At 43.5% G+C, this 27,088-nt stretch overlaps 1 protein-coding gene across 5 annotated transcripts in view; it reads left to right on the forward strand.

The window, feature by feature from the left end:
• The first annotated feature begins 412 nt into the window (after window positions 1-412).
• KCNQ4 (potassium voltage-gated channel subfamily Q member 4) overlaps window positions 413-27,088 on the forward strand; it is a 133,709-nt gene continuing 107,033 nt past the window's right edge. For all 5 annotated transcript variants that reach the window (XM_069971310.1, XM_069971311.1, XM_069971312.1 and 2 more), the window contains exon 1: window positions 413-873. In XM_069971310.1, coding sequence (XP_069827411.1) covers window positions 605-873 — 269 coding nt within the window. In that variant the 5' untranslated portion in view covers window positions 413-604. The remainder of the gene's footprint in view (window positions 874-27,088) is intronic.

Consider the following 27,088-nt stretch of genomic DNA (forward strand, 5'->3'; position numbering starts at 1 on the left):
CTGATCTATAAGGTGTCAGTGACCCTGATCCCACTACAGGTCACAGTCCTGACAGCCTTGTCTCCAGCACTAAGCCAAGCTCTCCAGCTCTGCTTCCTAAGCCATCAATAGCCGCCGACAGCTGCCCACAGAGCTGGCAGGCAGAGAGGAGTCGGCGTGGGCAGCTGGCACACTCCTCTCCCTCAATAAGTGAGGGAAGCCGGGCTGTGGGCACCGGGCAGCTTGCTCTCCATCCTCCTCCATGACTCGTTACAATGACAGGCAGCAATGTGACCCAGCAGGTCGGTGTGTGAGGGCTGTCAGTGCCCGGCGGCGGGCAGGTAACCTCGGGCACGGTAGCGGGGGGCTGGGAGTGTAATAAGAGGGGGTGGGCTCAGCCATGGGGAGGCTGCTATAGAGAGCAGGCACTCGGGACAGCGGGAACATAGAGCGGAGAGCCTGGCATGTAGAGAGCCGACACCTCGCACTGGGGACAACATAGGAAACTTTTCTCTGCAATGGAAGCGAAACTTTCCCGGCAGCTCCGTCCCCGCTGAAGTCCCGGCAGCCGCCACCTCCGCCCGGAGCCCGGTGATGAGCTGAGCCCTTGTGCCCCTCAGGGAGCATGGCAGTGGGGGCCCAGCCCCAGAGCGACAATGGCCGGGTGCCCTCACTCACACTGGCCCCTATCGCCGGACAGGAGATGGAGTTCGTGGCCCTCACGGCCGTGCAGACTGAGAGCGGCAGCCCCCAGCGCCTGGGACTGCTGGGCACCCCGCTCCCGGGACCCCCGCGGAGCTCGGCGTCTCACAAGCGCTACCGCCGCCTGCAGAACTATCTGTACAACGTGCTGGAGCGGCCCCGGGGATGGGCCTTCATCTACCACGTCTTCATGTGAGTACCCCGACACTAGCACCGTGTTCACACTGGCAGCAGGGCGGGTGATAACGCAGCAGTACCGCACTCTGCACTGTAGTCTATAGCCATGCTGTACAAAGCCACAGAGGTGAGTGCAGTTACATGGGGGCAGATGGGGAAGCCGCTAGTCTGAACGGGCTGCTAACAGAGAGCAATAGAGTGAGGAGACACGGTTGTCACCTGCAGTCCCTTTAAGTATCACCATAGCAACCAAGAAGGCATCTTATTATTCTTGTTATGCAAAGTATTGTAGTGTATAGTGCTTGTCTGCCAGGGGTGACTGTAACATAGAGAGTGTGCCCCGAGTCTGTGTATAGATGGATTATAGATAGGAGATAGATAGATATAGATAGATAGATAGATAGATAGATAGATAGATAGATAGGAGATAGATAGATAGATAGATAGATAGATAGATAGGAGATAGATAGGAGATAGATAGATAGATAGATAGATAGGAGATAGATCGATCGATAGATAGATAGATAGATAGATAGATAGATAGATAGGAGATAGATAGATAGATAGATAGATAGGAGATAGATAGATAGATAGATAGGAGATAGATAGATAGGAGATAGATAGGAGATAGATAGATAGATAGATAGATAGATAGATAGATAGATAGATAGGAGATAGATAGATGATAGATAGATAGATAGATAGATAGATGATAGATAGATAGATAGGAGATAGATAGGAGATAGATAGATAGATAGATAGATAGGAGATAGACAGATAGATGATAGATAGACAGATAGATAGATAGATAGATAGGAGATAGATAGATAGATAGGAGATAGATAGATAGATAGATAGATAGGAGATAGATAGATAGATAGATAGATAGGAGATAGATAGATAGATAGATTCATAGATAGATAGATAGGAGATAGATAGATAGATAGATAATAGATAGATAGATAGATAGATAGATAGATAGGAGATAGATAGATAGATAGATAGGAGATAGATAGATAGATAGATAGATAGATAGATAGATAGATAGATAGGAGATGGATACATAATAGATAGATAGATAGGTAAAAAATATTGCTGCAGCACTCCAATGTCATGAAAAAAGTAAACAGAGGTTTATTCAATTCATGTACAGGGTATGCATTGCCATGAAGATCCCCCCTGTCCATCCCCTCCATTAAGCATATGGACAGCGCAGAGAGTGGTCTCCAGCCTGAGACCCCCCTTCCCCTTTAGGAGCCAGAACCGAGCAGATCTGTCAGGGTGTCTCCTGTTTCATGGACCCGTGCGCCCCCCCCCCCCCGTATTACAGGGACGGCCATTTATCTAAACAGCTGCTCTGTAATACTACATAAATGCATTGCTGGCTGCGGCTTTCACCATCAGAGTGTTAGCTGGAGGTGCCAGCAGCGGAGCTCGGGGACATCAGCTGAATAACCTCTCAGGCCACATGTTTTCTCTGTGGAAATAACCCTGTAATAGGGGTGTAAAGATGACCACAGTCTGGTCTGCTTCCCCCCTAAAAACAGAGCCAGGGTTGTCCATGGGTTGTGTATGGTATTGCAGCCTATCCACCTCTACATGGAAGGGGACTAGATGCAATACCAGACTTAACCCGTGGGCACAGGTGGTGCTGTTTCTGGGACAAAAAAAGTAGACGTGGAAGTGGAAGGGTCACAACACTTATCCCAACTAATGACTGACTCTGCTATTGTAACACACCATGCATTGTCTACACATTGCCAGGCCTAATGTAAAGCTAGGTAGAAGAACTACAAAGAACTACTAAGTGCCTTAACTCTTTGTATTGGCGGAGGTTCCTGAGGTTATTATAGTATTGTGGCATCAGAAGTGACAAGAAGTGACCATAGAGACTCATCCACCTGGAGGAATACTGCTGTACTAGAAGAACCTCAGAAGCAGCAGCAGGAGAGAGGATATCAAAACGCAGTCTCCACATCACTTTGTTTTATCAGTAGCCATTTTCAAAGCTTTCCAAAGGGTCCTGTGCCCTAGACGTGTTCTATACAGTATGTGTTATATTCCATATTAGCGGATATTAAGTTATCCCTCCACTCCTTTAGTCTTACGTTACTTTGGCAACCTATGGGCTGGTCCCATTTTGATTAAAAAAATCCACTTTCCCTCCAGCAGAAAAGCATTACATGGCAGCCATTATTTCTTATAGCACCAACATATTCCTCAGTGTGGTACAAAGATGGTAACCACACCAGTTCTTGTCCTCACTCGGATCCTCAATGTCATTTTCCTATTTCATAATAATTCATGCAACTTATTATTTTTTTGGAGAGTGAAAACAACCCAGAGGAAAGCTAGACAAACACATAGAAGAAGTGCAAACTCCAATAATAACCATAATAACCCCAATGCTAACCATTAAGCTACCGTGTGATGGGTGTCCATCCAAGTCTCTGGTCCTCCACAGCGAGGGGCTCTCTGCTGTGGCCTATAGCTATGTGCTCTAATATGTATATTGTGGGGAGAAGGTTTATGCTACAAAAACAGAGGTGTAACTACCAACATAGCAGCCATAGCGGTCACTATGCAATACATTGGGCCTCTTGATTTGTCATCATACTAGCAAGGGAGATGCGGGACACTATGTACTGAGGTGGGGATATGAGGTGAGATGCCTACCACGAGGGACACTAGGGGAGATTTCTACCACAAGGGACACTAGAGGAGATGTCTACCACGAGGGACACTAGGGGGGATGTCTACCACGAGGGACACTAGGGGAGATCTCTATAATGGGGTACACTAGGGGAGATGTCTACAATGGGGAATACTAGGGGAGATGTCTACCATTGGGGACATTAGGGGAGATGCTTACCATTGGGGACACTAGGGGATATATCTACCATGGAGGACACTAGGGGAGATGTCTACCATCGGGGACACTAAGGGAGATGTCTACAATGGGGAATACTAGGGGAGATGTCTACCATTGGGGACACTAGGGGAGATGCTTACCATGGGGGACACTAGGCGAGATTTCTACCATGGGGGACACTAGGGGAGATGTCTACCATTGGGGACACTAGGGGAGATGCTTACCATGGGGGACACTAGGCGAGATTTCTACCATGGGGGACACTAGGGGAGATGTCTACCATGGGGATTACTAGGGGAGATGTCTACAATGTGGAATACTAGGGGAGATGCCAATCATGGTGAATACTGGGGGAGATGTCTACCATTGGGGACACTAGGGGAGATGTCTACAATGTGGAATACTAGGGGAGATGCCAATCATGGTGAATACTGGGGGAGATGTCTACCATTGGGGACACTAGGGGAGATGCTTACCATTGGGGACACTAGGGGAGATGCTTACCATGGGGGACACTAGGGAAGATGCTTACCATGGGGGACACTAGGGGAGATGTCTACCATGGGGGACACTAGGGGAGATGTCTACCATGGGGGACACTAGGGGAGATGTCTACCATGGGGCACTATATACTCAGGGGGGGGGGGGTGATACTAGGGGAGATGCGTAACATGTTACTACTGGGCAGAGGGCTAACATACAGGGGGATCACTTACAGAGGGATGGGAGGAGGAGGAGGGGGTCCAATCAAAAGTTTGCTATGGGGCCCAGCCCTTTTTAGTTGCGCCCCTGTAAAAAACTTTACACATTATGGAAATAAATAATGCGGAGATCTGCACTTTATCTTTACATCCCTCCATGTTGCCTTGTGTAAATTATGGCTCAGATTGAAGTCCGCACATTCATGCACATGTACTCGTACGGGATTACATAGGGTTTTGTCGCAGACAGTGTTAGCCATAACATTATACACCAGACATCAGCCCTTATACATAGTGCTGAATATCGCTGTATTGTTGGCGTCTTTCCTTCTGGTTCTATCTGTCCCTCTTGCACAATGATAGAACATTATTGGCACATACAGAAGAGCAGGACAGCTGTGCTACGCATCAGTGCAGACACTTTCACTTCCTCTTGTACAAGTGCACAATACCTATTCTCCAAATCTGGTGCACTGAGGCCCAGGACGTAACATCTGTGCCCCCTTCTCTTCCAATAACAAGCGTGTCAGCCAGGGATAAGGGGCTGGGAGAGAGAAGAAGGTTATGTACAGAGTCTCCGTTATTATGATAAAATAACCACAAATACTGAATATTGAAAAGTTTCATGTAGTATAAATACTGGAACAAGTGCATTAAACAAGTCAGTATCTCAAGACATGTGGAGGGTGGAAGGGGTTAACCTAAGAACTAAGTATTATGAAAACCTAGGGGGGCTTTATTATCTGCCTTTGAGTGTGTGGTCTGTATCTGTGGCGTGAGGAATAGACTGCTGTATTCAAAGTACCATTTATTAAAGGAGAAGTCCAGCTATTTTTTGTGGTTTTGGTGTCTTCTCTACAGGAGCCAACCCTTGGCTGGGCCCTTCCCGGATGGATATCTGCCTAGTCCTGTGTTTTGAGACTCTTAAAGGAGAAGTCCGGCAAACCTTTTTATTAACGTATTGTATTGCCCCCCAAAAGTTATACAAATCACCAATGTACACTTATTACGGGAAATGCTTATAAAGTGCTTTTTTCCCTGCACTTACTACTGCATCAAGCCTTCACTTCCTGCATAAAATGGTGATGTCACTTCCTGGATAAAATGGTGATGTCACGACCCAACTCCCAGAGCTGTGCGGGCTGTGGCTGCTGGAGAGGATGATGGCAGAGGGATGCTCAGTGTCCCTCCAGTGCCCAGTGTCCCTCTGCCATCATCCTCTCCAGCAGCCACAGCCCGCACAGCTCTGGGAGTTGGGTCGTGACATCACCATTTTATCCAGGAAGTGAAGCCCTGATGCAGTAGTAAGTGCAGGGAAAAAGCACTTTATAAGCATTTCCTGTAATATGTGTATATTGGTGATTTGTATAACTTTTGGGGGGCAATACATTACTTTAATAAAACATTTGTAACTGACTTCTTCCTTAAATGAGGCTCTCTTTTGCATTTTTAAAAATGGACAGCCGACAAGGGCAGGGGGGAATGTATTAACCAGTCCTAACTTACCTCTCCCTTTGCCCGCGGTGAGTGACGGGACCAGCCACAGGACCCCTGTCGGAAGGCATTTTCCCCGAGTTGTGATGACGTCACGACTCAAAGGAAAATGCCTGTCCTGGCTGATGGACTCACCGCTCAGCCAATCAGTGACAGGAACAGTGTCCCTGATTGGCCAGTCCATCAGCTGGGTCGGGACACGTGCAGTGTCGGGGGTCCCAGAGCAGCGATCCAGGGCTGAAGAGGCAGCTTCTTCAGAAATTGTTGGTAAATATTGCACAACTGGAAAAGAGATGTAGTAGAGGTATTTATCTAGATACCCCCCCCCCCCCTTATGTGTGAGGAGTGAGTAGGCGACAACTCAGAGAGTTGGAACCTTTACTAGCAATTGCCTTTCTTGGACTATAAGTCTATATCTGGGCATAAAGGATCAACTGAACTCTATATAACACACCTACAGGAGCTGGGTGGAGTTGGCGGCTATGGAGGAGGTAGCCACCCCCCACATGTGACACACAAATAAAGCAATCAATAGCCAGCACATTACACTAACACTTGTTTAAACTATGCAATTCCCAGGAATCCCTGCGCCCTTTAGATTCCCTATGTCCCTCATTACTTACAGTACAATGGCAGAGCTATTTGTACGTACTGTAGGAGTTACCCAATGACTTTATTCAAGATCAATTTTTAAATATTCATTTGTTTTTTTAACCAATGTGTGGTTCCAGCAGTCAGTTCTTTGTACATGCAAAAAAAAGTAGGACCTGCACTTATACGGTTCATTTTTGCAGAACAGAGGCTCCACTGTGGAATCTCTTTAAACAGACAACATACAGATGTATGTTGTGCCATCCGTTTTTACTGAAGCATTGCCAATCAAGCTCTAGGCATGGATGCAAATGTATGCCTTCATTTGAGGAAATAGCTTGAATTTACAAATGATTGTACCCATGGGAATGTCCCTTTTAGTAGCTAATTACTTTGTACACGTGTGAAAATATATAGTGAAGTGTTTTATCTTGTAAGGAGGTAATATAACTCTTGCTTGTATCATAAAAGGAAGCGTATTTATTAGCATTTTTGTATTACGTAGCTTACATTTAAGGATTACTGTCCCTTTAAATTATTAAGAAAGTGTTACATTTTAGGATTACTGTCCCTTTAAATTATTAAGGAAGTCTCCATGTGCTAGAACAAGAGCAGCACCATACGTGATCAGACATAGTAAGCATGCACTGTGTGTATTGACACAGCTAAGTTACTTCTTGAGGGTTCGTTCACACTTACCGGATCCGCAGTTGATTTTCTGCTGCAGATCCGCAGCAGATCTGCAGCAGAACCGCAGCAGATTTCATTTAAATAACTGAACACAGCATCAAATCTGCACCATCAAATCTGCTCCGGATCTGCTGCAGATCTGCTGCGGATCCTGTAGGTGTGAACGCTCCCTGAGTCTTTTTCCCCCATGCGGAGATGTACCGGGATGCGTGAGCGAGATGTATTAATCAATGTCTAAAGAGAAATTTTTTTTGTTTAAAAACCTTAGTGCATGTATAACAGATCTGAGCTTGTGCTTACTTTAGAACAGGTGTTAGTGTTAGGCTGAGTTCACACTGCGTTTTTGCTGTTCGTATTTTCATCCGTTTATATGCAAAAAAAAGGATGAAAAACGGATGAAAAAACAGGTGCATTTGTGTTCATCTGTCTTGATTCATTTTTCTATTGAGATCCATTATTAAAAAAATACATAAAAAAATCAAAATGCTTTTTTTTAGCGTACACAAAAACAGGGTTGACTGTTTTGCATAAAACAGACGGAAAAAAAATATGTATTGCAAAATTGCAGTGTGAACACAACCTCAGAGACATTGGTAATAAGCTGCAGACTTTCAAGAAACATGCCTGCTAAATGAGGCATGGCAATACATTGTGACAGTGATTTGTGCAAAGGTAGCTCAAACCTTAAAGAGAATGGGTCATCTGAATACGATCTATAGCTTAAATCAACTCTTTATGTTAAGCATATCTTTAAAGAATTTTTGGCAATTTGTTTTTCTAATTTTATTATCAATTTTAGGAAATAATCCTTAAATTTAGCAGTTCCCACTCTGGCCACTAAGCCTAATAATAAGCTAATATGCTAGCCTCCTGCAAAGCCTTTCTTATTGTCACAGACAGGAGTACAGTAAACACAGGTGACATCAGTATATGGATACAACATCTTCCCCAATAGCTGAAGATCTCAGCTTCCACCACCATAAAATGATCTCTGCACAGGTCTCAAAGCATGGCTAGAAACTCCCATACAAGCATATTGTGCCTTTGTAAATTGGACATGCAACTATTTATGCTAAACATATCTTTAAAGAATTTTTGGCAATTTTTTTTTAAATTTAATTATCATTTTTTTTTAAATAATCCATAAATTTAGTAGTTCTCACTCTGCCCACTAAGCCTAATAATAAGCTAACATGTTCTGTTCTTTAAAGACCAGCTTCCTGCAACACCTTGCTTAATGTCACTGACAGGAGTACAGTAAAAGGTGCCATCAGCATATGGATACCACATCTTCCCCAATAGCTGAAGCTCTCAGCTTCCCCTACCATGGAACGATCTCTGCACAGGTCACAGAGCATGCCTAGAAACTCCCATACAAGCATATTGTGCCTTTGTAAATCAGACATGCAGAGCATATCGCAAAATACTGTTAAAAGTGTCCAAAAAGTTTTATAAAAAAATAGAAAATTCAGAAAACAGAAGCAAATTAGAAAAAGAGAAGATGTTTCAGTATCTGATTCTATCTAATCAGTAAAAATTTAATCTTGTGATACAGTCGCCTTAAAGAAGTTGCATGACATTAGATAAAAAGTTGTGCTGTTTCCCCCATAAAAACTGCCACCCTAGTACATGAGTTGTGTCTGGCATAGTTCAGCACTATTCCTAGTCTCATCATTGAACAGCCCTATACCAGCAATAGAAAATTATGCAAGTGTTCTGATACTTCTATGCACAGACGGACAACATATCTCTTCTATGTTTGCTTCTTTGTTTTTACATAAATAGTACTTAAAAGGTTATTCTGGTGATGACAGTATAATTTGTTATGAGCATACACACATTTCTGTTATTGTTATACATTATTATTATGGGAATAATATATAATCACTGGCTGCAATAGTTGTAGTACCTGTGGGGATGATGAACATGATGCTGCAGGCCAATGGGGCATAGTAGTGTATTTGCTCTTTCAGCTGTTTTATTGAATAAAAGTCTCTAGATACCTTTGAGCACTTAAGTGTTGCTACTGGAAATGTTGCTACACATATACACAGGTGCACAGCCGGGTTAGACTAGACTCTACTGTAGAGAACTCTCCAGATTTCAAGAACTGTGGTGTAGTGTTGAAGATTCTACTCATGATTAGATTTCTGTGCGTGCACGAGGGGTGAAGCTTTTCATATTGTGTTAGGCATACCGTACTTATTTTAGGCTGCTGTACTCGCCTTTCTCCTGCGGCTCCATAGAGAATGAATGGAGCCGCCAGAGAAAGAGACGAGTATAACACTCGGTTCTTTCTGGCAGTTCCATAGGAATCTATAGAGCTGCAGGTCACATGCTGTACCTGTGGTTGTATTCCTAATAAAGGAGTGGGGGATATAGAGGTCAGACCCCCACGATCTCTTACTTGCTATTTGCATTTTTTGGTTTGTTGTATTTTTTCACTTACAGACTCATATGAGCTCTTATTTTGTGCGACACCAATTGTACTTTACAAATTTTATACTTAATTTTTCTTAAAACTTAAAATATGCTGCATAAGTTGTAATTCGGTTTGCACCTTTCACCCTGTTGTAAAACTGACATGTTATTTATGTAAAATTACGATACCCAATTTATATAACTTTAATTTTATTTTACTGCTTTTTAAAAATTAATAAATGTGTTTAAAATTTTATTTTTTGGTCTATGGGGCTATTTGACCCTCATTTTTTGTGCCATGATCTGTACTTTTTATTGGTACCTCAGTTACATGTATGCAAAATTTTGATAACATTTTATTCTAAATGTTCGGGATGTGATGTGACCAAAAATCAGTAATTTAGCATTTTTGAGTGTTTTTTCCCTCACAACGTTTACCGTGGGAGATTAGGAATGTGATAATTTAATGGTTCGGACAATTCCGCACACGTCGATAGCAAATATATTAATTATCACTATTTTTTTTAATGTAATAAATAGGAAAAGGGGGTGGTTTAAATTTTATCAGAGATTGGTCTTTTTTATATACATTTTTTTACAGTAATTTGTAGTCCCTCTTGGGGACTCCTACAAGCAATAACATGATTGCTGAAGTAGGCACTGCTGCAGACAGGCTAAAACAATCAGGCAGCCCGGGACACAACACAGAGGTCCTGGGCCACCTGAAGAACAGATCGGTTCCCTGCAGTCTCATGGCTGGGAACTGATCTGCACCACTGAACACCAAGACTAAGACAAAGCCCATTAATGCACGGATGTCCGGGTCAGATTAATGCAATGTTCCTCCCCATCTTCTGAGAGCCATAGCGCTTTTATTTTTCCACCTACAGGGCTGGTTGGGGTGTAATTTTTGCGCCATGATCTCTATTTTTTATCATATATATATGTATATATACATATATATATATATATATTTATTTATATATATAATATATAATATAGCATGGCTGAGGGTGTCCCGATCACTCAGTGACAGGAGACACACCTGAGTATGTGTGTGCGGGACTGCTCTCACTGCAACGGTCCCGCTCACGTCTACAGCCCCTTACAGTGAGGAGGGTAGATAAACATTCCTACAGGGTATGTGCAGTAGGAATGGATATCTATGTATTGCTGACGTGAAGGGGTTAAAGGGTACCCGTCACCATGAAAATGCTACCTATACTATCACCATAGAGCAGAAGGAGCTAAGTGAATTGCTATATATCTTTATGGGAAAAGATTCTGTATAAGGCTGGGTTCACGTTATGTTTTCGCAGTCCATTTAACATAAACGTTTTTGGGAAAGAAGGGGGTGAAAAACGGATGTAATTGTGTGCAATCCATTTGGATCTGTTTTCCATTGACTTCCATAAAAAAAAAAAAAAAAAACAGATCAAAACTGGTGCCTTTCCCCCCTCCCTTTTTACGCGTACAGAAAAACGTGGTTGACCAATTAACCATTTAAGAATAGATACGTTAAACAGACTGCAAAAACACAGTGTGAACCCAGCCACTTGTAATTTATCGATTAAAATCTCTTATGTTTCCATGCTAAAAAGTCCAGTCCATTGAGTGACACCGCCTACTGGCGGCCGGGAACAGCGCTGTACAAAGGGGGTTCACTTTGTGAGCTCTTTCTTTAACCCCCTTAGAATCACATGGGTTACTTAAAGCGCCACAAGGGCATTGCCACATAAAGTGAGACGTGTGAAATATAAAATAAAAGGGCCGAGCCTTAAGGCAGAAACTGTCTGTGCCCATAAGGGGTTAATGACACAATCCATTTAAATAGAAGACTGAAGCACACAGCCGTGCCCTGCATGAGGGACAGGACTGTAGGGGATTACTGGAGGGGCAGTGAAATAGAAGACCCCGGGAATTGTTCCAAACTAATTTATATTAGTAAATGTATTTATTCCTCCTGATCTTTTTATATCCTGGGAAAACCCCTTTAAAGGGTACTTTGACATCAAATAAAAAAAACACATGGATAAATCCCTGCTGCTAGTTTCCATGAACATTGCATAAGTAGGTAAAAAATTATCTTTATTTCGTGCTGACAGCGTTGCAGGGGCGAGTATGTGGCACTGTTTCACTCTCTGGCCGCCGTTCTGTCCTCAGACCGCCCGCCTCCGCCAGGATGACTGACAGCCAGCTCACCTTCAGCTCATCTGTGAATAAGGAACATGGCTGAAAGGCTTCCTGCTAGAGAGACACCACACGTATTATCAGGGGTTCACCTGGTGATTGACTTCCAACCAATATGCCATAGTAGTGTTTTCCGAATCAGCAACTCCAGTCTTTAGCTCCAGAGCGCTGTACTGAGCTATGCTCACAAGTCGCATAGTGAGTGAATGGAGTATTGGCCAAGCACGCAACAAACTTAGACGACTCTAACCTGCTGATAGGTTCTAATAGGGCAGGGGACTCAGAGTGCCACCATTACTTTATTTAGAAGGTCTGCTACGCCATTGATAGTGTATTTCGGGTGGTACTATAGCTGTTAGTGCACTGATCTGCCCCCTCACCAGCTCCTGCAGTGCACCTGCAACGCCCTCTGTAGTGAGCGCTGACAAAAGGTGACATCACTGCAGAGGGTTGTTATAAATATGGATGAGTGCTGTAGGAGCCGACAAGTATGGTTCCACTCCCCGTCCACCTCCCCAAAGGAATACCAACACTTAGTCCAGGTGACGTTATCAGGACCTGATTGGTCCAGACCCTAATCACATAATTGCTTCGGTAAACAGTCATGGTGTCACTGGAAAAGTTTACTGCAGCAACAGACTTTTCTGGGTTTTGGGCTACATGAAAACTGGTTTATTTCTCCTCATCCTCATTATTAGAAGAGCATGGCTCAAAAATTACAATATTGGTATGATGGGTCATGTATGGCTCGGGGAGTTATCAGTCATTGAAAGCGGGGACCTTGCAACCTTCTTATACTCGGCCAATTCTGTCATTGTCAATGGAGAATAACAACAACGAGCATCACCTTCGTGTACAAGAGAACTTTTGTTACTTTTCTTCTCCTAGCATTGAGCAGGAAATGGTACAAGCAGTTTCCTCTCTGACTATGAATAAGTATACTCTGTGGTGTTTGCTATAAATGAGTGTGCAAGCGGCAACAAGAAGGTGGAACTGTGAATACAGTTTGTACAAGAATAAGGATCTGAGACCAACTATATTCTAGCTTTTAAAAGTTAAAAGCTTTTGCTTTGCTTTGTTCCATGGTTTGGATGCACACCCTGATTATCGAAGATCGCTAGTCTGCCATGTCTATAGACATCAGCAGCTAAAAACATACTATAACCATTGAAGACTTAAAGTGACACTCTGGATCTCCATAAAGAAACTTATCTTTCTGCCAGGGTTCCTCAAACTCCTTATTCCTTCTGTATTTAGGAAAAATGGCTACCTTGTGCCGCCCTATTACACGGGCCGATGAGCGGGAACAAGCGAGCATCATCCTGTCATCCGGTCAGCGTTCGCTAGCTTCTCGTTCCGGGGGGGGGGGGGGGGCGAGGGGAGCTGTGGGAGGGGCTCTCCGGACAATCTTTAGGAGGTATTGGCGGTCTGCTGCCACCGATCCTATTACACGGAGCGTCCGCAGCGGATCGTTGCTATCCTAGTCCTTTGTCTAGCCAACATCTTGCATGTCGGTTGATTGTCGCCTTTTTTACATGAAGCGATTGTTGTCCGTAATGGCCGATAATCAAACAAATCCGGCCCATAATTGCTTTGTGTAATAGGGCCTTTAGTAGTCTGATACTAGCAGGAGGTGTTTCTCAAGTTATGGGCCCACACTGTGCATAGTCTGAGAAACAAGTTGCAGCAAAGTTCAAGGTTATTGTAAAACACTACTTTTATTCAATCCTTATAAAAACATTTTTTTTACAAGCTAGGCATATAGCACAGTTGTGGCCATAAAATGTCCTTCTTCATGCCATCCAAGACAAAACAGCATGCTGTTTAGTCAAATATTTTCATATAATATATGTATAGTATAAGAAAATTAAGATATACAGGCCGCTACTGCACTGGGTACTTAGCGGACCTGTCAAACTGGTTGGGTTCGACAACGTTCTCCGAAACCCGAATGCTTGGCGTTTAGTTACCTACGGCTGCAGAAGTTGAATGCCACTTAAAGGCCCTATTACACGGAGCGATGACCGGCTGAATCAGGCCGATTTGGCTGACTGTCACTCCATGTAATAGAGACAACGATTAGCCGATGGCGACAATCGTCGGCTGATCGTTGTGTTAGGTTGGAACCTAAAATCATCGGGCACCAACTGCGCATCGCTATGTGTAATAGCAATGCACGGCTGATGGCTGACATGAGTAATTGATAGATGCTGATGTACTCTGGGAATTTACATACAGGGAAGTCCTACATACAGGGCTACACAGGAAAGCAAGCAGAGACCTGGGGGCCAGACTGTAATATTATGACACAGCTGCCCTTAATTAAATAGTTCAAAATGTATGGATGGAAATTAGCTGGAATGAAACAAATGACACAGCTGTAGGATCAGCATTATATGTCCAAAACATTCGCAAAGTACTTTTTTAGGATCATGGTGCAGGACCTGTTGACTTCTCTGATTTTTGTGCACTGAAAAATTCTCTTAATTACCAAGTATTGGCAACGACTTGTGATGACTAATTTCCTTAGCCCATGTGCTTGTCTGACAGTTTAAGAACAAACCAACAATTCAGGCATTCTGTCCCTTTTATTTCAAAGTGAAGAAATCATGTCCTTTTCTCGGTCAGGACAACCCCTTTATCATGTTACAGGTCACCTGACAGAAGGGTCAATCAAAGCCATCGCGTAGTTTTTAGCTTTATTTAATCACCTTTTTTTTTTTTTTTAAGTATATGCAAATTTGTATTGTGGTCTGATTCATATCCTTTTTTTAAAAAAATTATAAAATTTTTTATTTATTTTACAAAAGTCAAAACACCCAGTAAAAACCAAAAACACTTCACAATTATTTACTTTACCCCATTCCCACCCCAATACGAAAAATAATTATCAACTATATCACCGACCTCTTACAACAACTTAAGGTACTGTGAAGTCCCCCCGTAGACCAACTTACCATTAGCCCAAAATCCTGGGGTGCCTATCTGACCCTCCAATAACCACTCCCTACCTACCGTAAGCAATAGTCACCCTGATCTATCTGTGCGGAGACGCATTTTTTTCACTTTTGTGGGACGTCTCCCTTAAGAATTATACATCCCTACTGGAAAGATTTCTTCTCTATGTTTGAGTTGATCATGCTCAATGATGAAGGTTTAGACTAGAGCAACCCATTCAACTTCTTAGGCCTGGTCTTCATCACCATGTGAGGATAAACCTTGCCATATTATAGTGGAAAGTGCAGTACAAATGGTGATGGCCTGAGCTCTTATCTGACTCTCTTCAGAGTGGCTTGTGGTAAGTTATTAGCCTTTTACACAGGCTGTACAGTACTTTTAATATTAAACAAGATGAAGAATTGTTATAATAGGAATTCCCTTTATCTAGCTCCCATTTCTGTGTTGGCAATGACTGAACATTAATACTTGCACATCCTCTGAATCATGTAAGAACAGCACTTCTTATGACCTGACGTGGCCCTACATGGTTTGCAGAACCTTTAGACGGAACAATAAACTGAGTGGGCAGGCCGCATGAACGATCATTGTATCACTGCACGTATATATCTGTTTTCAGATCACACATGTAGTGCCTACTTACCCAGTACGCTGATGTGGGATCCAGCATCCTTCCCTCCGGCTCTTCCCTCAGAGAACGGGATGTCGGATCACACAACATATGGTAAGTATGCACTGCTAGTGTAATCTGGAAACTGACAGCACGGATATAAGCATATCTGTGCTGTCAGTTTCCCTTTGCTATCTCCTTTTTGCTCTGAGAGATGTGTGGCCTATAGTTTTACATTTTGCCACAGTTTGTTTCTTATTCAAAATGAAATTTTATAGGATATTCCTTATGTGGGATCCTGTAAAGAGAAAAAAAAGTATATGTTCTGCCACAGGTGCCTGTTTAACGTATGCGTTACATCAGTGCTTCTCAATTCCAGTCCTCAGGCCTCACCAACAGGTCATGTTTTAAGGATTTCCTTAGTATGTCACAGGTGATATAATTATACTATATACAGGTATTATCACTGGTGTTCTTTGTATGGGAAATCCTCAAAACATGACCTGTTGGTGAGGCCTGAGGACTGGATTTGAGAAGCACTGTGTTACATGATGTATCTAATGAATGGATGTTATAATGGCCTGTGGATGGCAGCAGCCTGTGACCGATGCCATATAGTGGAATCTGCCATCCATAGAATATCTGTCACCAAATAGACGTTTATGGTTGACAGACATCAGTGCATGGCGGGCGTCCCAGCCTCCATTTAACATACCTAACAGGGGCTTTTCCTGGCATGCAAGCTAAATTGAAGGGAACCAATCAGCCCGTTTGAGCTGATATGGTTCCCTTGAGCATTGTATAAAGCACCTGGAGCGGGTGCTTTATAACGGAGAAAATGACTTTTATTCCCCGGCTCGTGACTAGATACGAGCGGGGAAGTAGTCATGGTGGGCGGCTCCCCGCTCGTATCTAGTCACTGCGCTCTGCCTGTCAGCGCGCTCAGAGGAGATGATTGACAGGCAGAGAGGTCCCCGCATCTCCGGCGCTACGGAGATTTATGTAGAGGCGGACTGCCTCTACATAAATCCTGTGCGCGTCGGTGCGCACAGCCGAAAACCTACGCCACCTGAAAGGTGGAGTAGGTTTTCGGCGTATCTTTGCGCTGAAAAAATGATAAATCGCGTGGACTCTGAGTCCGCGCCCCCCGTAATGATTGATCGTTCGCTGCGTTTACACGTAACGAGTATGGTTTAAATTTGCACGATAACAATCGAATTCGAACGATAATCGTACGTGTAAACGCAGCAAATGATCAAACGACGAGCGAGAAATCGTTCATTTTGATCTTACAACATGTTCTTAAATCGTCGTTCGCAAAAAATTTGCCTGATCGTTCCGTGTAAACAGTCGTTCACTGATTTTACCTATGTGCAAGATAGGCGGCTTAAGCGATTGCAAAACAATTTTTCTGTACGATATATCGTTCCATCTAAGCGCTGATCGTTATAAAAAAAAATCGTTACTTCAAAATCGTTCATTGTACGATCGGGCGAATTATCGCTCCGTGTAAACGCAGCATAACAACTATCGTTCTGTGTAACATGGTTAATGATTTCAGGTTAATGACAAACAATCTCGTTTGCGATCGTTTATCATTACCGGTTAATCATTAGAAATTACTTTGTCTAATAGGACCCGAAGGATCATTTTGGTAAACGAGCGCCGATCTGCTAGATTGACGCTTGTTTACTGGACCTATTGGACGGCCCGATAATCAGGCAGTAAGGGCTGCATGGACATTGTTATCTATGTCCATGCAACCCTTAGCCAAACACCAGACACCTGGTCTTCTCTCCTGTGCTCCGCAGCTCCCCGGTCCCAGCGGCAGCAGCATCTGAGCGTCTTGTCAGCTGACAGGCCGCTCAGATGTTGCAGCCGCCAGGACCAGGAAGCTGCGGAGCACAGGAGAGAAGACTGGAAGCGGGGAGAGGTAAGGTGTCGGATGTTTAGGAAATCATCAGCCATTGGCTGTGCATTGCTATTACACATAGCAATGCGCAGTCACATGCTCAACGATTTTAGGTCCAAACCAAAAACAATGATCACCCGATGATCGTTGTCACCGGCTGATCGTTGTTTCTGTTACACGGAGTGCTAATCGGCCAAATTAATGCTTAGAGCTCAGAGCTGGTGTAGGTTTCAATTACATTTTTCCAGCGGAAAAATGTAAAATGCGGCGTGTGCAGAGGCCATGTCCCCTCTGCATGAAGCTGCGCCCCCCGTCCTGCCCCCTCCCCGCCCTTCTGGCACAGGTGGCGCAGAGGGATCCAATGAAAATAAAGTATTCACAAAACCAGCTTTTGCGGATATAAGTACTTGCATCGGGCCCATAAAACGACATTTTAGCCTGATAATGAATGCCCTCCATAGTATTACACTGCGTTTATTATATATGGTTGTATGGTGTGTATTTTTTCCACATTTTGTTACATACTGTAGCTCTATATGACATTACTGGACCTTTAGACGCATCCTGTGTTATTCTGCCTATGTTGGGGCTGTCCAGGCCTTTAAAGGGGGAGGCTGGCAGTGACAGGATGGCACCAGGCTTTGCCTTTTAAGGGATACAACTAAGTTGGCTTTATATATCCAGACGCATGGGAGGCAATATTTCTATGAAATATTTATTACATTGAAATGGAGATTCCAGAAACTCCCTTCAATAATTCATCCATCAAAGTATTGCTGTCTTTTCCCCTCCTTTTCACACTGTGTCGGCTTGGCTTTTTTCTCCAGCAGAACTTGTAGTCCTCTCTTACAACTTACTGTTTATAATTTGCTTAATGCAAAATAGGTCACTTGTTCCTGGTCCCACAAATCACAACGTCAGGATTTCTCTCGGAGTCCCCACCGACATCGGAATAACTGCGGTGCCTGCTGCGTCTCATCCGGAGGCCTCTTAGTGTAAGATGGGTGCACAAGGGGCTCTGTTACCAGTTCTGAATGAACAGCAAGCTTTCATCTCTATTCCCCTGGCTCGGGGAATGGAATAAACTGTTAACCCATGGAGTGCTGACATGCGAGCCTGGAACAGTTCATCTGGCCTCTCCCTCCTCCCTTTCCTAATTTCCCGTCAGTGGATCAGAAGAGGCCAGAAGTCTGTGCACTGGAGTCTGTAGAGTAGAAAAGTGCATGCAGGCAGGTGGACATAGACTCCTTGCATCAGACCACAAGGGAAAACATGCAAAGGGTTTGTCCCATTAACTCTGACAGCCAGATGAAACCCTTGGTTTCATATACTCCTTCATTATAGCCCTCGCCATATAGCAAGTCCCTTAAATTGAGACCCTTCTTGAGATTAGTGCCATTAAAGGAAGGTTGATAAGAAGGATCCAGAAGGTAATGACATACAGTATGTATATTACGACATTTTACCCACCGTCTTCAAGTTTCTGCAGATTCCCTTTGTTAAGACCTTATATTATGCTGATTCATGATTTTGCTGTTTTACCAGAACTTACAAAATTAGATCTTGTGATATAAGAAAAAGACGTGATATAAGACTGCTGTGCAGACTGATCGCAGTTCAGGGCTTATGTCTTTATCCTTCAAACTCAGCTGAGAGACATGTTTCCCCCTAGAAGCCGGTGTTGCAGTGTTAAACCCCTGCCATGGGTACATTGGTGGCTATCCTGATGATATGCCAGTATGCCACCATTGTCTTTAGTAGTGATGAGCGAACATTCCGATGTTCAGTTTGGGTCCCAAACACGAACGTAAAAAAAAAAAAAAAAAGATCAGTTTGTGTTCATCGAAAATTCAACAACAAATAATGAATGTACAGTAGAAGCGTACGTTTTGGTCTAGAGTTACGCAAATGCGTACAGATTATCAGGTGCAAAGCATAAAGTACGTAATAGTGGAGCAATTACGATGTCCGTATCTTTTATTCGCCTATGCTTATATACTGGCAATCACTGGCACACGCAGAGCCAGACAGAAAGATTCATTTATAAAAATATATATATAAATTAGCCCTAAAGAGGACTGTTGGGTTCTTAAGTTCTTTTCACAGAGGACGCCTGGTCACTACAGGGTTAAGAAATGAATCTTTCATTCTGTCACCCTCCCTACACTGACAATTTCACAACCTTCTAAGCCCTACTCGGTCAGCTCTCCCTCCCTACACTGACAATTTCACAACGTTCTAAACCCTACTCGGTCAGCTCTCCCTCCCTACACTGACTAACTACCACTTTGAATATTGCTGCCTAACTCATACAGATGCTGTCCCTGCTCATTTCACTCTCCCTACTGAACGGCACAAGAATCAGGAAAGACTGTGAGAAAATTTGCAAAAGCTCTGTGGAAATTGACCTTCTGAGCAGATTTCCAGTGCACAGCATGTCAATGTTGGTGTTGTATACTCTATGGATATACAGTGGTACCTTGGTTTAAGAGTAACTTGGTTTAAGAGCGTTTTGATATAAGAGCTCACAGTTTTTCAAAATTATGACTTGGTTTAAGAGCATTGCTTTGGTTTAAGAGCTCCCTGTACTGTGGGAGCGCGCATGGAGGAGGGGCATGGTCTGCATAGCGGGGTCTACAGCCCTGTTCTCTGACCCAGAAGGTCTTCCTCACCTTCCAAAACATACCAGATCCACCTCAGGCTGGGGCTTGCATCAGGGGACAGGACTGTGGAGGTAATCTCTCCATTGCTGTAACCCCTCTCTCCCCGGACAGAGAGCGCTACTATACTGTGCCCACACATCTGCCCTGTTCATTCCTTCATACTCCCTGCAGTCTCTGTCCGCCCTTGTGTTTCCCATCCTCTCCATTACTGTACAGTAACCTATAATATCACATATTCTGCTGTTTCTGAATGTTTGTTTCATTAATTTTACATGTTGTTCAGAATAATAAATCATTATTTTTGGAGTGTGGAACCAATTGACTGCATTTCTGTGATTTCTTATCGGAAAATTTGATTTGGTTTAAGAGTGGATTTGGATTACAAGCACGGTCCCGGAACGAATTATGCTCGTAATCCAAGGCACCACTGTATTGAGGATTTTTTCTATTGATTTAAAAAAAATCTAAATCCACAATTAGAGATAAGCGAAGCACTTTGTTCCAATCAGGATTCTGCTCATCAGGCTATGGAGTTGGTCCCCGCGGCTCCTCCCCGGGTGCTGGAAAAAGATGGATCCGGTCCTGGGAAACTGGGAGAAGTTTCCGAAGACTGGATTCATTCCTACTGTAGATTTGCTTATCTCTAGCCACAATAAACCCAGAGTATTGCAAATGTTGTTGTGAAAACACATACACACAGTAAAATCTGCAACTTCAGGGGGTTAAATAAATCTACTTTTTATCATTATTTACATATCCGCACTGAAAATTCACAATGACATCTGTACAATTTGAACTCTGAATATTTGTAATGAAATGTTGCATATGTTCAGCTGTGGAAAGTCTGCAGCATTTCCGCTATGTGTGGCTGTAGTAACCTTATTGTCCAGACGACATGTAGAATGTTTATCTTCCCATTAGGACTAATTGCTGGTGTGACTGTAGAATCCAAGGTTAAGCCGCCTACCGGGAGCTCTATAGAGTACCTGTCTTTAGAAAAAACTTTTAACATGTCAAAAGTTTTGATCAGTCGTGGTCTGATTGTTCAGATTGCAATCGATCAAGAGATCATGCGCCAGAAGAAGTCCACTCACTGCATATTCTTTCCTGGCTCTGTGTTATATGACCTGTATCCACACACCACTGGCTTGTCCTGATTCTGCTTTGGCCAAGTGATCACTGATAGGTGAGAGTCGGTTACAGAAGACGTGTTACAGCTTGTCTGGCCCGCAGAAGAGACAGAGATCACATGTCCTCTGTCTCAGAAGGGAGGGGGAGGACAAAGGAGTGGAGACAGAGTGGACCAGGCAGTGAGGATTTTCAGTAGCTTCAGGGGGTCAGCATGTGATATAGACAAATAGTCCAATTCATAAAAAGGAAGCCTATTACAAACAAGCTTAGACTATAGGTATAAACTAATCAGGGTTAACTCTTTCTAACTGGAGTACCCCTTTAAGTTTCAATACCTTTTTCTGCCTTGCATGGTAAAACCACAGTAAGAATACAGAATCACAAGTGAAATATCATTACTCTAGAATGTTCGCAAAGGGTAAATTGTTGCTGCAATTGTTACTGCCAGGTGACAGCTGCAGTCCACACTTGCAGACAACTCAAAGCAGTAACCTTGAAATGTCTTTATTTCAACCTCACAGTTCACGAAAAATGAGGGCAACATCCGTTTCACCCTTGCACAGGTTTCCTCTTGGCCGATTTCTCTGGACTGCGTTGGCATCACAGTAGTTAAAGGAGAAGTTTTAGAAATCGACAGCCAGCAAGGGCAGGGGAGAATTTGATAACAAGTACAAACTTACCTGTCCCCAAGCCTGCAGTGAGCAGCGGGACCAGCCTCTGGGATCTCCAGTGCTAATACGTCACAACGCAGCTGATGGACCGTTCACTCAGCCAGTGATCAACGCCGCTCCAGTCACGGATTGGCTGAGCGGCCAATCCATCAGCCGGGACGGGCATTTTCCCCCAAGTCATAACATCATCCCAACTCGGGGGAAAATACCTTCCAGCGTGGGTCCTGAGGCTGGTCTTGCCACTCACCGTGGGCACGGGTAGAGGTAAGTTCAAACTTGTCATCAAACTCCCCCCTTCTGGCTGCCGATTTTCAAAACGGCCTGACTTCTCTTTAAATGTTACAAAACAGCCCTGTGTATTGATACATTGTATATTTTATTCTACTTTGCACAATCTAACAGTATGAGTATGCAACAAATTTGTCTGAACAATCATTTTTTGGGTATTTTTGGTGACTTATTGACAGGCTGAAGAATAGACTGATTCAGATAGTAAGTGATCGATAATTAATTAGCATTCTCTACCGACAACTGTCAATCTGCCTGGATATGGATTCTATACTAGGTGGTTCAGCAACTTTCTCCAGAACCAAGCATGTTTAAAGACTTGTTTTTTCTTCCATGAGTTGCTTTCTACAGACATACTCTTCTAAGGTGGTTCAGAGATATTTTTTGCTTTAAAAATATATTTGTCAATATTTTATATGATAAGATGGCCATCAAAGTGCATATTCCATTATCTGGTAACCAATAACTATCATTTCAGTGTTAATTCGTGTTGACAAAATACATAGTCCAACAACACATAGAAAGCAAGTAGATGGCACTTCTTCAATCTCACTCACGATAAATGTACCAGCAGACCATCAACAAAATAAAACCTGGTGGTGCTCAGTCATGAACAAAAGTATCCAAACAATACAAATACGAAGAAGGAAGATGGCACTCCCCAACTGGGTATAATCATCAGGCTTTATTGGACATGTGAGGATCGGGGAAGGAAGGAGTCGGGTGACCGCAGTTTCGCGGCTGAACGCTGCTTTGTCAAACCCTGGGTTATCTGTACAAAATACATAGTTATAACCATATTATTTTAGTGCATCGCCAAATTTATAGGACCTAAAAGTGGTTCCCACTTACCAATCATGGTCACTACCGTCGTTGGATTTAGACATAGTTGGACGAGAGTTTTCAAAATCTGAATTATTTTCCTCTTGGAATTAAAGGAAGCCTGTCACCCTGGCTGCCAGGGGGGGAAGCCCGCCCAAAGCCTGGGGGGGAAGCCCGACTTACCCCTTCCTCAAAGTCCCGGTCCCGGACCCCATCCTGCCACCGAGAAATCCCAGTCGGAAGCTGTGAGTGCGCTCACCAGAGATGAGTCCGACGCCCATAGAGAATAACTGCTCCTGGGACCGGGAATTCGAGGAAGGGGTAAGTATAAGGGGCTCCACCGGGGGGTCGGGCAGACTTCACCCTGGCAGCCAGGGTGGCAGATCCCCTTTAAAGTCCCCTTCTTCAAAGCCAAATATCCCTTGAATGTATCCATCCCGAATTTGGAATATTCTTCTTCCGTAAATATAGTAAAGATGCTGATGTAAAATCTATAAGCTTCCACTACAGATGTTACTTAGAAATGGGATGATGTATTCAGGGAAAATTGATTACATCTCTGTAAAGACCAGATATGATTTTTGAAGCAACCTTGATAAGCCATGTTGATAAGAAAGTCTGATTGAAGCTTCAAGGAGTACAGCAGGTGTCCTGAAGTGCTGTCTGATGACACTTCTCTGATTTTAGTTTTCAACTACTCCTTAGATTATATTTACAGGTATGTGAATGTCAATATTCCACTCCCAAACGTAGAGAAAAACATGCCTGGCTAAATCCGGTCAGATACAACTTTTCAATCTAGTGGACAATGAAAAGGTTAAAGGAGAGGTGCGACCAATTTTAAAATCTGGCAGGGACAGGGGGGAATTTATTTAGTAGTACAAACTTACCTCCCCCTGTGCCCACGGTGAGCATCAGGACCTGCCTCGGGACCTCCGCCAGGCTCCAGGATCTTTGGCCCTGACACGTCACAACCCAGCTTATGGACTGGCCGCTCAGTTCAGGACCATAGAAAGTATGGTTCTTTTCAACAATTGCAGCAGTGCTGCATTTGTATGGAGGTCTTCTTTTTATTAGAACTAGCTGCATTGTCAGCAAAAAATCTGACATTTTTTTTTTATTATTATTTTATTTTTTACATATTTTACAGTTTATTTTTATACCTGACACTGTACGTATATTTTGCCCTTGGTATTTTAACAGTGTGCTCAGACAACATTGTTGAAACTGTAATGGTACTGCACACTGGATTGTATTATGGTGCTCAGTGGTAGGACTCTAACATACAATGCAATACAGTTCTGCTGAAATCAAGAAATTCACAGTGGTGTTAGGAAGAGTCTTTCAAGTAATCCAAATGGTAGGAGAACATTCAAGATAGGTGTACCAATCAAATATTACTATATCAAATACTGAATCAAATATTTTTTTTTCACTACCTGGTTGGCGCGGGGATCCTGATAGCGTGGTCCATTTTTCAAAATGCTGCCCAGTTCCCGTGGGGATATCATTACACTGGTTGAGCCAAGTCTACCTCCAGTGCATAGAGTGGGCACATAAAGAAACAAGGGCCAAGCGTCCATTAAAAAATGGACCATACCACTGGGATCTCGGCGCCGGAGCCGACCAGGTAGTGAGAAAAAGAAAATTGACTTGAAATTGTACATTTGCTTTAAGAGTTTAGTCGCAGGCTGACATTTTAACCCTCTCAAGCCTTGGTCCCTGCGCAAGAACTGTACTTTAAATTCCTAGAAAGAGTGATGGTATGTAGATCTGCTTGGTGCTCAGACAACATTGACTCATCTGATACAATTTACTGATCCATACCTTTTCTTATCAAATTATAAAATACTATAGTTATGGCAAATTCAAAAGCAACAACATGAAATTCACAATGTAAATCCACATATACACATATGTGGAAAGCCTAACACAGGCTTCTTCTATAGTCTGTATTCAAATTTAGAGAAGAATGGACAACATGGAGAAACACAGAATCCCATTAAGGGACATCAAGGCATTTTTAGTCCATATGTGTTTTGTTTAAAGTACATATCGTTTTGCATGCAGATACAGGTGCAGTTTTACATGGGATTTTCTGTATTTAGCCATTTTATCTGTTACCAATTTGGTAAATCTTGTGCAGTTCTGTTTTTGAGTTAAGAATACCAAAAAAGGGGCAAAAAGGGGCAGGTGGTGGCCATAATTTTTTGCAGCATGTCACTGAGAATACGCCAAAAAATCTAAATGTTTACATGAATGATTTTCTGTATGTTACGCAGATGTTGTGCATGTCTTGGCTTCTTTATTCTTTATATACACCCCTTCTTGACATAATAGAAGAACATGTTTCCTGTTCCATTTCCTCCCCTCTTTCTTACTTTCACCGACAACGTGCAGCCTTGTGTAGATGCAGTTATATATGCTGTGGGCCTGCGTGTTTGAAGAGATTACTTAGTAGTTAGCAGAGAATATGAGTGTAGCAAAAGAAAAACTCTAAAATATGTCAACAGGCAATTACTTTTGCTCATAAATGGTTGCAACCCCCTAGTACTATCCATTTGATGAGACTAAGTGCCCTATTCCACCGGACGATTATCGTTCGCATAATCGATAACGATTAACGATCTCAAACGACCACTATTGCGAAAGACCTGAAAACATTTACTCATTTCCATGGAACGATATTCGTTACTTATGATCGTATTTGCCATAGTTTTTTCTTTGCTATTTCTTCGCTATTGCATTCATATCTACTGCGAACGACTGAACGACGTCTTATTCAATGTGAACGTCCAGGTCTTATAAAGCGATCAATGATTTCTCATTCGGTCGTTAATCGCTAACTGCATTTCAACAGAACGATTATCGTTTAGATTCGAACAATTTAATGATAATCTGAACAATAATCGTCCGGTGGAATAGGGCCCTAAGTCCTTTTCAGTCAAGTCTTTTAAAATGCACCCGGAGCCTTGGTTAGAGTAAAAAATTATCTTTTAGGCTATGTTCACACAGCGTAAGAGACCGGCCGTTCCGTGACCCCGGTCTTCGTCTTGACCCCTGTATTTAAGTACCGGCCGGACAGATCATCCGTGCGCGGGCGCATCAGAGCTTCCCCCTGCACACTATGAAGCAAGCGGTCGGAGCCGCTCGCTTCATAGTGTGAACTGACAGGGTTTCCTACAGCCGCAATTCATTGAATTGCGGCCGCAGAAAACTGACATGTCAGTTATTCCTGGTCCCTTACGGGATCCCGGCCGGAGCGCATACGATGTGTATACGTTCCGGCCGGGATCCCATTGAAAGTAAGGCATTGTTCCACCGCGCCAAAAGCATGGCCGTTGTTGCCATCGGCAACAACGCCCGTACTTTTATGTAGTGTGAACATAGCCTTAATCTGCAGCAGCCCATCTCCTTTCTTCCTCCCCACCCTCATCATTAGGAACACCCCTGGCAGGACTTCTCCTATTCATTGCTTGTCTAAACAGTGCACATTTGCACAAGTGATGAATAGGAGAAATCCTGCCAGGGGTGTTCCTAATGATGAGGAGGGCTGGGAGGAAGAAAGCAGAGGTGTTGCAGACCTGGGACGCAGACACTCTAGGGCCACACTACATTGATTATAAGATTAAAAGATAATTTTTTACCCTAACCAAGACACTGGGCTCATTTTAAAAGACATGACAGAGAAGGACTTATGCCCCTATTCCACGAGTCGTTTGGAGGAGCAAACGAGCGATATTAGCGCTCGTTTGCTCCTCGTTCCCCGCTCGCTGCCGCCGCGATTCAACGCGGCGTCAGCGAGCGGGTGAGTGCGGGGGGGGCGGCGGGGAGCTGCTGGGGGGGCTGCCCGGGGGATCGCTGATCGTCCGGGCAGCCCATAGGATATAGCAGCATCTGCTGCCGACGGTCCTATTCAACGGATCGACGGCAGCAGATCGCTGCTATATCAGTCGCTTGTTTTTCAACATGTTGAAAAACAAGCGACTGCAACGATCAGCCGACATGAACGATGTCGGCTGATCGTTGCACTCTATTCCACGGGACAAATATCGTTCGTAGCGGCCGTTATCGGCCGAATACGAACGATATTGCTCCTCTAAACGACCCGTGGAATAGGGCCTTTACTCTTATCAAATGGATAGTAACAGCAGTTTGGGGAGGGAGGGGGGTTGGTGGATACGGTATCACTTTAAAAATATGTCATGCAAATGGG

Source organism: Dendropsophus ebraccatus, chromosome 5 (genome assembly GCF_027789765.1).
Source record: "Dendropsophus ebraccatus isolate aDenEbr1 chromosome 5, aDenEbr1.pat, whole genome shotgun sequence".
NCBI classification, from domain to species: domain Eukaryota; kingdom Metazoa; phylum Chordata; class Amphibia; order Anura; family Hylidae; genus Dendropsophus; species Dendropsophus ebraccatus.